This window comes from Suillus subaureus (assembly GCF_016647635.1).
Source record: "Suillus subaureus strain MN1 chromosome Unknown BJ212scaffold_1, whole genome shotgun sequence".
Taxonomy (NCBI): Eukaryota; Fungi; Basidiomycota; class Agaricomycetes; order Boletales; family Suillaceae; genus Suillus; species Suillus subaureus.
The window spans coordinates 943,700-955,932 of NW_024538557.1; the positions used below are offsets into that span (position 1 = coordinate 943,700).

General features: G+C 49.9%; 4 protein-coding genes across 4 annotated transcripts; 1 reads left to right on the forward strand and 3 right to left on the reverse strand.

The window, feature by feature from the left end:
* Positions 1-1,919: 1,919 nt before the first annotated feature.
* On the reverse strand, positions 1,920-3,050 carry BJ212DRAFT_1257889 (kinase-like domain-containing protein; the record flags this gene model as incomplete). Its single annotated transcript, XM_041329899.1, has 4 exons — positions 1,920-2,030; positions 2,278-2,369; positions 2,472-2,745; positions 2,796-3,050. Coding segments are annotated over 4 exons (732 nt in total), but the record flags the coding sequence as incomplete, so codon positions are not given.
* A 1,933-nt stretch (positions 3,051-4,983) lies between these two features.
* On the reverse strand, positions 4,984-8,233 carry BJ212DRAFT_1257946 (P-loop containing nucleoside triphosphate hydrolase protein; the record flags this gene model as incomplete). Its single annotated transcript, XM_041329902.1, has 11 exons — positions 4,984-5,099; positions 5,504-5,520; positions 5,664-5,733; positions 5,793-5,985; positions 6,035-6,146; positions 6,198-6,628; positions 6,688-6,887; positions 6,936-7,100; positions 7,154-7,858; positions 7,909-8,101; positions 8,156-8,233. 11 exons carry the CDS (start codon positions 8,231-8,233, stop codon positions 4,984-4,986), a joined length of 2,280 nt encoding a protein of 759 aa, XP_041199914.1.
* Positions 8,107-9,528, forward strand: BJ212DRAFT_29332 (uncharacterized protein). Its single transcript, XM_041342846.1, has 6 exons — positions 8,107-8,112; positions 8,164-8,574; positions 8,639-8,862; positions 8,962-9,031; positions 9,204-9,294; positions 9,352-9,528. Coding segments are annotated over exons 2-6 (522 nt in total). The 5' UTR covers positions 8,107-8,112; positions 8,164-8,439; the 3' UTR covers positions 9,354-9,528.
* Positions 9,529-9,703: 175 nt separating this feature from the next.
* BJ212DRAFT_1474255 (uncharacterized protein) lies at positions 9,704-12,198 on the reverse strand (the record flags this gene model as incomplete). The annotated part of the gene is made up of 8 exons (XM_041339061.1): positions 9,704-10,346; positions 10,442-10,776; positions 10,831-10,932; positions 10,970-11,018; positions 11,264-11,450; positions 11,505-11,553; positions 11,618-11,670; positions 11,727-12,198. 8 exons carry the CDS (start codon positions 12,196-12,198, stop codon positions 9,704-9,706), a joined length of 1,890 nt encoding a protein of 629 aa, XP_041199916.1.
* Positions 12,199-12,233: the final 35 nt, after the last annotated feature.

Consider the following 12,233-nt stretch of genomic DNA (forward strand, 5'->3'; position numbering starts at 1 on the left):
CGATATAATCCATAATCGTCGTATTAAAATATTACCCTTCCGTTCTATCAAGCGAAAAGCATACCACACATTTGTAGGCGTAAAGCAACAAAGTTTAGAAAGACGAACAAATGAAATGAAATTTAATCAAAAGACGAGAACACATCAGAATGAAAAAGACGACCAGATAAAAAAAGATAGCGAATGGACTAGGTTAGGTAGACGAGAATAAGATACCTGATAGGCGTAGGGTCGTATCATGTGCCCGCGGGGGACATTATAAAAAGGAGAAATAGAATGGGAATGAACGTTGTGAATGATCTTTTTAGTGTCCGCTGTATGTACCGAACCGCGTGCTAGGTGTTGTGTTGTATATACATGCGAGGGAAGATGAGGTGCATATAGATCGAGATGGATGGGAAGATCTTTAAGGATGGGTGGGTTGGGAAGGCGTTGATGGTCAAGGTGAATGGGTGACCGAGGGGAATCAGATGAAATATTACATAGTAAGCGAGTCGGAATAAAATTGAATGATAGTGGCGCACGCCATGGTTGTGGAGCGTGAAATGGATGCAAGAGTGCCACTAGAACCAAGACATGAGGATTGTGAGCTGCGGATATAGTACATAACGAGCGAGGCAAAGGTGGATGATGATCGATGTGAAGGTAGAGGATGATCAGGGTGATGGTGGATGATGAAGCGAAGGTGAATGATGATCGATGTGAAGGTAGAGGATGATCAGGTGATGGTGCATGATGACTGTGCCGTCAATATGAAAGAGGGTAAAAGCACATGAATGGCATCAGAGCGGCGTCGATCCGAGGTAAACACAGCTAGCTCCATACGCACAGCCAGAACAAGCACGACACCCTCAAGTGTAATGCCAGCCCGCCTCCCAACTCAGAAAAACCTCTTCTTGAAACTCTTTTCCTCGTTCTGGATCCTCACATGCACGTGCTTGGGCGCACCGCTCTCCGTGCACGTTTCGATACTCCGCACCCACTCGTCCCCGTCCGCATCATCCTCCGCATCATCCTCATCCTCATTATCGCCCTGTTCCGTGTCAGATTCGTACTCCCCATCCTCGCAACCACATTCATCCCCCTCCGCCAGCGCAATGATCCCACCTGCATCTCGTCGACCCCATAGTAGCTCGCCCATGGTCGTACGCAGCTTAGGGTCCACGCACAGCATCCGTCGTAGCGCAGGTCGCGTTTCGCGCGGTAGCAGCCGGAATATCGAGTTTGGCGATGTCGTCGACGATGTACGAGGTCGTTTGCCAGGTGGTGTTATCGTGCGCTTTGACGACGACGGTTGAGCGGTGTGTGGAGGTGATGATGATGAAGCAGTAGCTGCCACGGAAGACTCAGGTATTGACGGTGCTGTTGTACCATTGGCTTGTACACCGTTGGCCTTCATCCCTAGGGCCTCCCGTGCGAAATCCCGTTCTTTAGGGGTCTTTCCCCGCCTATTGATGGCATCCTTTATCTCCTCCACGTTGTCTGCCCTTAGCGCAGGTAAACTCTCCGTCGAAACTCCAGGGCGCGCAAATACCAACACGCTCTTATCTACTTCCCCGCCCTCAGGAAGGACCGCACACTGCGAACTCGACATCGCAGGCAGTGTCGCCGTCCTTGTACCAGGACTAGGCAATCCCAACTCAATCGCACGCCGGCGTGGTGAGGTCTCGCTCCCTGCATCACTGCCAGTCGGTGACGACAACGTGAGGGTGCTCGCCGTAGCGGTGTACACCGACGCATTCGACAGCACCGACTTGCTATCGTCGAGAGGCTTGGAGCCGTCGGCATGGATACTCGGGACATCCAGGGACGTGCTCCGCGGGTCTTGAGTGGAGTCAGGACTCTCTGGGGCGCTTGTGGCGGGGGGATCTAAGGACACAGGTTTTGCGCCACTTGAACGCTTGTGTTTACGTTTGGATTTAGGGTGCGGACACTGGGCAAGAAGCTTCGGCCTCGATAAATGCTTTGAATGAGTTGTCACGTTCGCGATCAGGGACTGCCCATGGGAAGCGGCGGAGGACCATACAGACCTGTTGAAACTTTGTTAGCTTCTGCGAGAGAACTTTTTCATGTGGCGCAACTGTCGATCCGGATGGATAGAGCGGCCTAGATAGGGTTCATGGCAATGCCGGGGCGACTGTCCTCGGTTTTGGTCGAGAACACGACGCATGTGAAAAAGACCGCGGATCATCCATCCAACCATCCATTCATCCAGAGGCATTTCGCCCTCAAGCAAATACCAAACCATAAAAGCAGGCAAGAGGAACGACTACTCACAAAAATGACGCCCACGCTCCATACATCGGTTTTTCGGGGATCATAGGAGCCGCCTCCCAGGACTTCAGGCGCGAGGTACGGATCGCTACCAACTATACCCGAGGCAGGTATCAATCTTGCATGGGAGTGCGGACCCGATGGTGGGTCATTGGGATGTGGGGGTTGCGAAGGGCAAGGGGGATTGAGGGCGCCACTGACATATCCTGTAACTGCAGCCGGTAGCGAGCCGTTGGAAGTTCCGGTTCCAGGATAAGCAAAGACGACGGCGGTTCCGAAATCAATGAGTTTAACGACGTCGCTCTGTGTCATGACGCAGTTATCGAGCTTTAGATCTCTATGTGCTAGACCTAGAGAGTGAAGGTATGCGACACCGTTGCAGATCTGACGAAAGACGCAGAATATTTCTGGACGTAACATGCGGCCAGACATTACGACACTGAAGAGGTCGTAGGGAGCGTACTCCATGACCTGTTGGGGGTGAGGGGGTGGAAGTTGTTGTGAATGAGTGATAATCTGACCTCATAGTAATGGCCATGATCGCAGACGATGTCGACTGTTTCGATGACGTTGATGTGCTTTAAACAGGCGCCAACGCAGAATTCAGCTCTGACTTTGTTCTCGTACTCACGCTCGGATTCACCGGAACGTCTTGGGCGAAATTGCTTGACGGCATAGACGGCACCTCCTGCTTTAGTTCGTGCACGAATGAGGCGAACGGTGCCACCTGCGCCGGTACCGAGTACACGGCCCCACTTGCCATACTTTTTCGATAGATGTGCGTGAGTGGCTTCGGAGAGGGAGAGAATTGGAACAGTAGAGGGAGTGTCTGGAGGAGTCGGTGATGGACGTTTAGACGATAGAGATGTTGAGGGAGGAGAGGATTTTTGAGGGGAAGATTTGTCCTTGTCGCGGTTGCGGACCTTGTGTATGAAGCTGAAGGGGGAGGACTTGTGGGTTGTTATTATGGGAACTGCGTGGATTACGGTATTTGTGTCGAAATCGTCACCCCTTCGCTGATCTGCAGGCTGAATTTGTAGTTCTGAAGGTGTATTGGATGATGAAGCGTTCGAGGATGGTGAAGCGCTGGAAGAGGCAGAAAGAGGGTGAGGATGAGGGATATGGTGGTTGAGAAATCGCTTGAGATCATGAAGGGGGCCATGTTTTGGAGGTGAAGGCGTGCCTGAAGACTCCTGCTTGAGAGCGGTTGAAGATGACTTTCGGGGAAAGCGGAAACGTGACTGCGTTGCGGTCTCGGGAGGCTGAAAGCGAGCAAAAGGGAGTTAGTGGAGTTAAAAGATGGGAATTGAACTGACCTTATTTGCAAGACGACCATTGCGGTCGATATCTGGGACAGCGAGGAGAGATGGAGGACTAGTTTGATGGTCGTTGTCGCGGTTGTCACAATCTGGACTACTAGGTGGAGAAGGGTCATGACCAGGAATAGATATTTGCTGCATTGGAATTGCTGAGAGCATCGTGGGCGACGACAACGGCGACTTATTTGACGACGAGGACGACGGAGACGACGAAGATGATGATAGTGATGATGGTTGAAGAGTGTATAAGTAATTGAAAAGTTGAAGACTAAAACTATATCGCGTCAGAAAACCCACAGGCCCACCGATCTCGGACCGATCCCGGCATCCACTCGGCATATGCTTACAAATCAAAGAAATTACGTACAGCTTTTCACTAGACCTAGTTTCAAACTTCCTGTGAGTCTTGGGTTAACCTCACTCTCAGGCTTAGGCTTCTAGGCGCTGCCAAGATACCAGCCGAAGCTGGCTTGGAATCCATTCTATGATCCGGTTCGAGGCAGATTATCGAAGTCTCTTTGTTACGGTACTCCCCGAGCTTGCAAACCCCATTACTGGCACTCGGACATCACTGCCTGCACTAGTGCGGCTCTATTACTAGCCTCGTTAATACTCGGCGTACTCTATTCATAACCGAACGCCACGCGAAAGTGTATATATCACGTTGTCGAGATCAATGAAGGTGCTTATGAGTCTGCGCTTTCTGCATAGTGACCTCGCTCGACGCGACATAGCTTACTGTATCTCCCCGTATCCTTCGGTCGCGTTATTCAGCAAAACGCGATCGACATCCAAGGCGGCATCCAAGCCAAAACAGGCAAGAACATGAAAGTACTTTCTCACGCCCGAGGACTTGTCACGCTTGGCATGTCCACCCAATAACCCACCTCCATCATGATGTCTTCCTTTGAGCTCCTTGCTTCTTGGCTCAATATTATGGCTGATATCTACTCCAAGACAGTCCAAGTCTCCCTCTTGGCATATGAACCTCACCAGCCAATCGGTGTTTCGGCGTTATTATCCTGCGTATCACTAGCTTAGCACGCGCGTGGAGTACGGGTCAGCGCTCCTGTCTGGTAGCTTATCCCCGTAGCAACTGACAGTATGTAATGTACTACTCACCGGAGCGGACGACCATTTTCCCGAAAAATCCTCATGGGTCCATGTGACAAAGTACCCCTGCAGCACGCGCGCTCGACTAACGTAGCACAAGGTAGCAGTGCTTTGACTAGTCCAGTCACACCATTATAGTTAGACCCAACCACACACTCGTTTCGCCTCATTGGCAGCACTGCAAAATTCCAATCCATTATTCGCCGGTATACATTTAAGCCTGGCCTCGGATCAGCTATCGTTATCAGCGACCTCACTTTACACGTTAGTCCTAGTCTCAACCAACATCATCAGCATCTCGCTTCCTCTTCATCTCTCGTGAAACCTTGTGCTGTGCCGATTCGTGCTTTGCGAGTTCTGGCGAGACTTTGGACACGGGGCTCTTGGATATTTCTGCGTGAGAGGGTAGTTAGTAAATATGAACGAACGTTGGGTGTCGGAATAGGAATGCAAATATAAACAAAACTAGACACTAGCGTTGAACGACAGCAGAAAAACCCTGATAAAGAAGCTACACACGCACAACGCCACCTGACAGATGACACAAGACAAAAGGGTCAAGTTCGACAAGAAAATCACAGAAATAACCTTCCACTAACTGATGATAGACCAAGTGGGGACATCGATAAACATATCAAACATGATAACACTTGGTAAAAAGAGAAATCGCCGAGAAGAAGAAAAGGAACATTGCGGAGACAGCCAGCCATACGATTGATAACGATAGAACCAGAATAAAAAGGCAGCGTTCGTGGCAGCGGAACCAAAAGCGTATGAGAATGGAAAAAAGGTCGTACCTTGTTTGAGATCGTACCTATAGAAGCAAATAATCAGCCGTGTTCCGAGTTCAGAGAAGTAAAAGAAATTCCGGGTCAGGTAGCTATCGGTCTGCTCCCCGAAGGAAGATCCAGCAAATGCGGCAAGAACACGACCACAAAAATTGGGATAGATACGTACATGACTTCGTCGTCATCATTTGTCAAGAAAGTGATCGCCGTACCCTGTTTGCCCGCACGACCCGTACGACCTGCGCCATTGATATTATTGTAAAATCACTTAAAAACCTAGATAAGGGAGATGCCCTACCGATACGATGTACGTATGCCTCGATGGTACCTGCCATCTGGTAGTTGATGACAAGACTGACATCCTGGACATCAATACCACGTCCAGCAAGATCCGTGGCAACAAGGATGTCGGAGTCGCCAGAACGTAATGACTGTAGGGAAGCCTCACGCTGTTCTTGCGTTTTTCCAGAGTGTAGCGTCGCAGCAGACCACTAAATCAAAGTGAGATCAGCGACCAACTTTGAAACGACAACAACATACCCCAGCACGCGAGAGATCCTTTGCAACCATGTCTGCCGTTTTCTTTTGGTTGACAAAGACAATGATCGGTGATGGATACTGGCCACTGTTGAGAATCTCCAGCATCAATTGCCTGTAAATATGCATGATTAGTGCCGCAAAGACATGTACAAATGAGACAAACTTCTTCTTTTCGTCTCCATTGACAAATTCGACTCTCTGGACGACGGTATCAACCGCACGACCAGCCTCACCGATAGTGATGGTAGCAGGTCTCTTGAGATATTTCCTTGCAAGCCGTTCGACAGCAGGCGGCATGGTCGCACTAAATAGGGTTGTTACCCGAGTGCGACCCTTCTTCACTTCCTCGCCGTCGACGTCCATTGCCCCAGTATCCTCGCCTACCATCGTCTCGCTTGGGAGCTTGTCAAGGATGAACAACAAGTCCGTTTCAAACCCGAGGTGCACCATGCGGTCTGCTTCATCCATGACGATGTAACGACATTGAGAAAGTACGAGTACATGCCGCTCTAGAACGTCTTTCAGACGTCCAGGCGTAGCGATAATGATCTCGGCTCCTTCACGGAGGTTGAATTGTTGTTCTTCAACTGCGCGCTGAATATACAACAATGAGTACAAACTCCGAGACTTGAGAGAGGAGTAGGATGACGTACACCACCGACTATAGATACACAAGTGAAGCCCAGTGGTGATGCAAACTTGCGTGCCTCAGCCTCAATTTGCTGGGCAAGCTCACGCGTAGGGGCAAGGATGAGTGCATAGGGACCGAGGTGGCGGTTCTCGTCTGTGAAAAGTGGCATGTTGGAAATGAAGGTGAGCATAGGGATGACGAAGGCTGCAGTTTTTCCGGAACCTGTCGGGATGTTAGTACATGAGGAGAGTAGACAGGGAAATGATGTACCTGTCTCTGCAATACCTATGATATCGCGGTTCTGCAGTCCGATGGGAATTGCTTGTCGTTGGATGGCGGAGGGTTCTTTGTAACCAATCTTGTCGATGACATTCAATATCTTCTGTGGGATCTGTGACTCTGTCCATGAACGCAGGGGGTGAGGTATCGAACCACCTTGAGATTATCGTCAGAGCCCGCGACCAACACGCATGGACAAGCAGACATACCTCGAGCAGCAATACTAAAGTCCTCCCTGAATATCCGCCAGTCACGCTCCCTCATCTCTTCCAACGGCTTCTCCGACCAATGCCTCTCATCAAGACCACTCTTCGCTGCCATCCTTCTCTCCATTGCGTCAGCCAAGTTGGCAGTGGCAGCCCCTCGACCAATTCTCTCGCCACCACCGTCGTCAAATCCACCAACGTGACCACGACCAAACATCACCTGCGCACCCTGACGGTTCACACCAACAGCAACAGGAGAATCGCTCGAGAATGTGTCTTCCTCCACATTCCAGTCAAAGACGAATTTCCGGTCATTCATTTTGCGGATCTTGCGCTTTTTGGTGTTTACACCAAGATAGCGATCACGTACAGCACTGAGATCGCTCTCGGTCATGGGAGGTACATAGGATGTGCTGGGCTCCGAAAGAGGGTCATTCCCATTCGCATTACTGGTGCTATTAGCATTGCTAATGGGTGCAGGGGATGCGCTGGAGGAGACAGGACCGGAAGGCGGGTTTGAGTTTTTGAGACGGTCGGCCCTTGGACCTGTTGGAGCATTTGGTATGTGTTTCGATGGTGGGGGCTGCGCACGACGGTCATCCGGAGGTGGTCCACCTCCTCGACCTCTCCGTCCGTGTCCGTGTCCGTGTCCGTGCCCATGTCGGGTATCCTTTTCGGGATGTCCATATCTTGACTCTCTATCATCATCTGTTAGCACATAATCAATACGGGTCGCTCGGAATGAGAGGAAATCATACGTCGAGCAGGAGCACTGCTATATCTAGCAGCACGCTCCCTTTCTTGCTCCCGCTGCCTTACTTCCTCAGCTTCACGTTCTAGAACTTCACGGTCCGCTCGTGACTTCTCACTGCGTTCCCGTTGCTCTTTGAGCTCTGCAGCACGCTTGGCAATAGCTATCTTTGCACGCTCTTCTTTTGAGAGGAATTTAGGCTGTACATGAAGTTAATAATCAGCATTTCTCGTTCGTAACATGACCAGACCCACTTTTGCAGCAGCCTCACGCTCCTCCTTCTGTCTCTGTAGCAAGGACTCTATCGAAAGTGGTTCTGATCGTGCTGCCATCCTAAGTAGTGCTCCTAGCAGGTGAACTAAACGACCGGGGGTGCGTTCGTCACTGTAATTGAAAAGAAGCGTTAGGGTTCCGAATCGGGCGATGGAGCTCATTGTCGGGGCACGTGCGGCACGATGAGCACGCGCTCATCTATTTCAGTGATTTGATCCAAGTATCAATCTACCATCGAGCTCTAGCTCGAACAGCGAGCACAAGGATGGCGCCTAACGATATTGACTCGCGTATGCAGTCACCTCGCCCGGAGACGCCCGAGCCATCATCCAGGCAGGGCAGGCGAAACGCTCAGCTTGATGCTCAGTTGCTTGACGCTGACGGTGCCATTTCTGATAAAGTATGTTCTCACTCGCATTCTGACGTTGTATGTCGGTGCTGATCGATATGCATGGCTTGTGCAGCTCGAACGCTGTCTTCGTCATATTTTCGCCAAGTATTGCACGCCGTGCCCGGCGCGTCCTCCAAAACAAGACTCTACGATTCTCCTCACGCCTCCTGATGACGCGATTCTTGACGCCGCAGGGCTAGACGCGTGGGCACAAGACACGAATGGCGCACCGTTTAGTGAAGAGACCAAAGAGGAGCTCAGAGAGTTTCTGGACGTCACTGAAGAAGGCGAGCTGACGTGTGTGACGTCCCATTCTTTCATCTTTCCTGCTTTTCTAGCATACCTACGTGTAGTTGTGTCAACCTTCTTGGTGCTGATTCTTGCATTTTTCTGTAGGTTTAAAGGCTTCGCGCAGATATATCAGCTACAGACAGAGAGTGACGAGGAAGAAACATGGAGAGATCTGGTACGTGCACTGATTTCTCCAACTTTTCTTTCTTATGCCCATCTTCTTTGTTCCCTCAATGCCAACAATCTTTTGGTTTTGTTTCATTCGCATCCTGTTTTCATCCTCTCGGATCTTTCATCTTGGCCACTCTGCGTGAAGGGATAGAATCGACTCAACCTTGCGTTCTCAGTCAAACCACGGATTTGATCGTACCCTCACCCTTGTTTCAACGCGTCGGGAGGAAGAGGCTGAGAGCAGTCATACACCTCTTTTCATGTCATGTGCGTCGGGTTGCTTAATCTCCATCTTGACGTGAATACCAATCACTTCTCACGTAGGATGATACCACAAAAACGTGTACAACCTTTATACATTATGAACATACCAACCACCGACCAGCCATGACTTTACGATGCCCATTACTTGATTGCTTATCTAGCTGGAGATATCCTCCATATCCACGACCTCTATGATCTTTCGAACATTCCATATCCTAACCCGTGACCTGCTGGATGATGTTCACATACTAGATTTAATCATATCTAGCATCTGCTGGTCTTCATTCTAACTGAGTAAGGAAGCTTTTATGTAATAACAAAGGTACTACAAAAAGTTATGGTATCAACTGGATAATCCCGACGCCTGACGCCTCTACGCTCTATATCCTTCATACAACCCACAAGCTCACTATTACTTGACAGCCCCAGTGACCCCATCCCACCTTCCACGCCACACCTCTACGCCCTCCCATTCCCCAGCGTCCCACCCTACACCAACACCGGCACGCCTTAGCCTCTTCTCGGGGACGCGCTGGAACAAAAGTCCCCACTCCTCACTAGCACGTCTAAATGCGGCCGTGACGAATGTTGGGTCGCGCCTCTCAACAGCAAGGTAGATGACCGGAGGCTTGCAGGTTGGAATTCCAGGGGATTTGGAAGGGGGTGCAGGTGGTACTTCGATACCGGAAAGTGAATATGACGGGGAGAGAACGGAAGCAGATGAAAGAGCAGAAAGCGCACGAATCGTCTCGAATAGAGGAGCAACAAGTGCCGTATCATAGATCGTATCGCTCGACACAATCAGATCAAATGGCGGGGCGAGGAAATCGCGGCTGTCACCGCCCCTTGGCAAACCTGAAGGTGCTGGCGATGTGATCGATACAGGATCGTCCCATATCCATCCTGTAGGGTCGACACCCCAGTCCAGTTCACGTACATGGACACGTCCAGGGACGAGATGCGCATTGGCATTGACGTTGGAACGCAGAACGGATGCACAGATTTGCATGGTATCTGTAGCAAGGACATCATATCCCAGAGATGCGAGCGCAAGACTAGAGTTCATGAAGCACCCGCCATATGCGGCAGAATATGCGTTTATGATGGTGAGTGATCCTTTTCACGCTCATTTATGGACAATCAGACGCACGCCATGAGGCCGATCCCGCTGCCCAATTCTACGGCCTTGGGGCGTGCTGTATCGTATAGAACCGAAGCATCATTATCTGTTCCAGTCTCAATGGTCTTCCTGGATTTGCCCTTGAATTCGGCAGATAGGTAGACGGATAGGACTTGGGCACCAAGCCACAAAGCAGTCCCGTTGCTTGCACCGTCATCTCGCTGGACAAGATGGAATGCCACACTATTAAACGGATATGCAAGAACAGGCAGGTGTTTTGTGTGGTGAGCTGGTTGGATATCCGACATGAAGTAATCCAATGCCAAGCAAGTTGTAGGGTAACCGGAAGCAGTAATTCTGTATGACTGAATCTTAGGCCGCAGTTGTGACGCTTAACTTCATCATAGTGGCTCATTTACATTGGCTAGAAATGTCGCTCCAACGGGTGATACTTTAAAAAAAAGAGTGAGACCGTAACTAGACATATCTGACCATCCTTCAGCTGCATCCTCCACGGACTCCTATTCTCACTGTCAGTCAGTGCTACAGTAACGTCACCTCCAACGTTGCTTGCAGGGCACCATCGGAGTCTGTATATATGATATCGCTACAACAGAGTCAGTTCAAGTCGTCACAGGAGGAGAGTCACAAAATACGTTAATTGATAAGATTAATGCGTCGGGAAAACACTTACTTGAACATCAGCCAATCGCCCAACGAAGCAGAGAGGGACCCACAAGTATTGATAGAAGAGTTTGTGCATCTTTGAGATCAGCGTAGTCAGCAGCCGGGGGGGCAATGAAAACCATCAGTGCGATGCCTTTCGAATGACTCGGAACAAACTAAACTTACCCCTCAGGTACAAGAAAATGATCCTTCTTTGGTTCGAAGTGTATCTGCAGATCTGCAGATTTCTCGTTCTGGGCCTTGACCTTAAGTAGAGCTTTTGGACGCGCCGGCAAGCTACCCTTAGCAAGCCCAAGGCCGACGCGCCACCTTGCATCGACACCCATATAGAAGAGCAAGCTCCATATGCGTCCTGCAGAGATTAACACTCATGTGAGGAATGACTTAAGAGGTATGGCTTACATACCTTGTGCAATCAATTCCACGTATATTTCCTGTGCAACACGCATGCGTTTCTGGAACATCATGATCCTGCATTTTGGAAGTGAATTGGTTCTGTATATTTCCTCCATGATACACCTGGATTTCATCTGTCGGATAACCTAAAGATCGAGTCAAACGCCCGTCCTTCCCTAATTAATGTCCAATGATTAATTCTCACTGAGGGCTAAGGATTACCGGTACTCACTATAACGAAAAGCGGATGTCAATTTCAGCGACGTAAACCATGCATGGTTGCTAGTTGCCATACATGCTAGACGTATGTCGTCAAGGGAATCACACGTGTATATGGTGATGAATTTAGAGAAGGCTGAAAGAGCTTCTGGTCGATTATTCACGACTGCCCAATACAAGGGTGTATGACCGGCAATATTGGATTCTTGAAGAAGAGCTGTGAGCTCTGCAGCTGGGAGAGAAGTAGCGCAGGCATCGATAATTGGGCCGACAGAGGAAGGGATGAAATCCGGTGCGGTGACCATATCACGGATGAGAGATAGAACGGTGGTACGTATCTGCTTAGTCTGTTCCTTGGAAAATACAGGTGGCGGTCTGCATTGGACGGAATCTGTTGATATCGAGGACATGGAAACTGCATCGTATGATGGAGGTGCATTAAAATCGGACTTGCCATCATCAAAGAGTTCGAACTTCGTATCCATTGATGAGGTTGGAAGGAGACAATGAAAATAGGGGC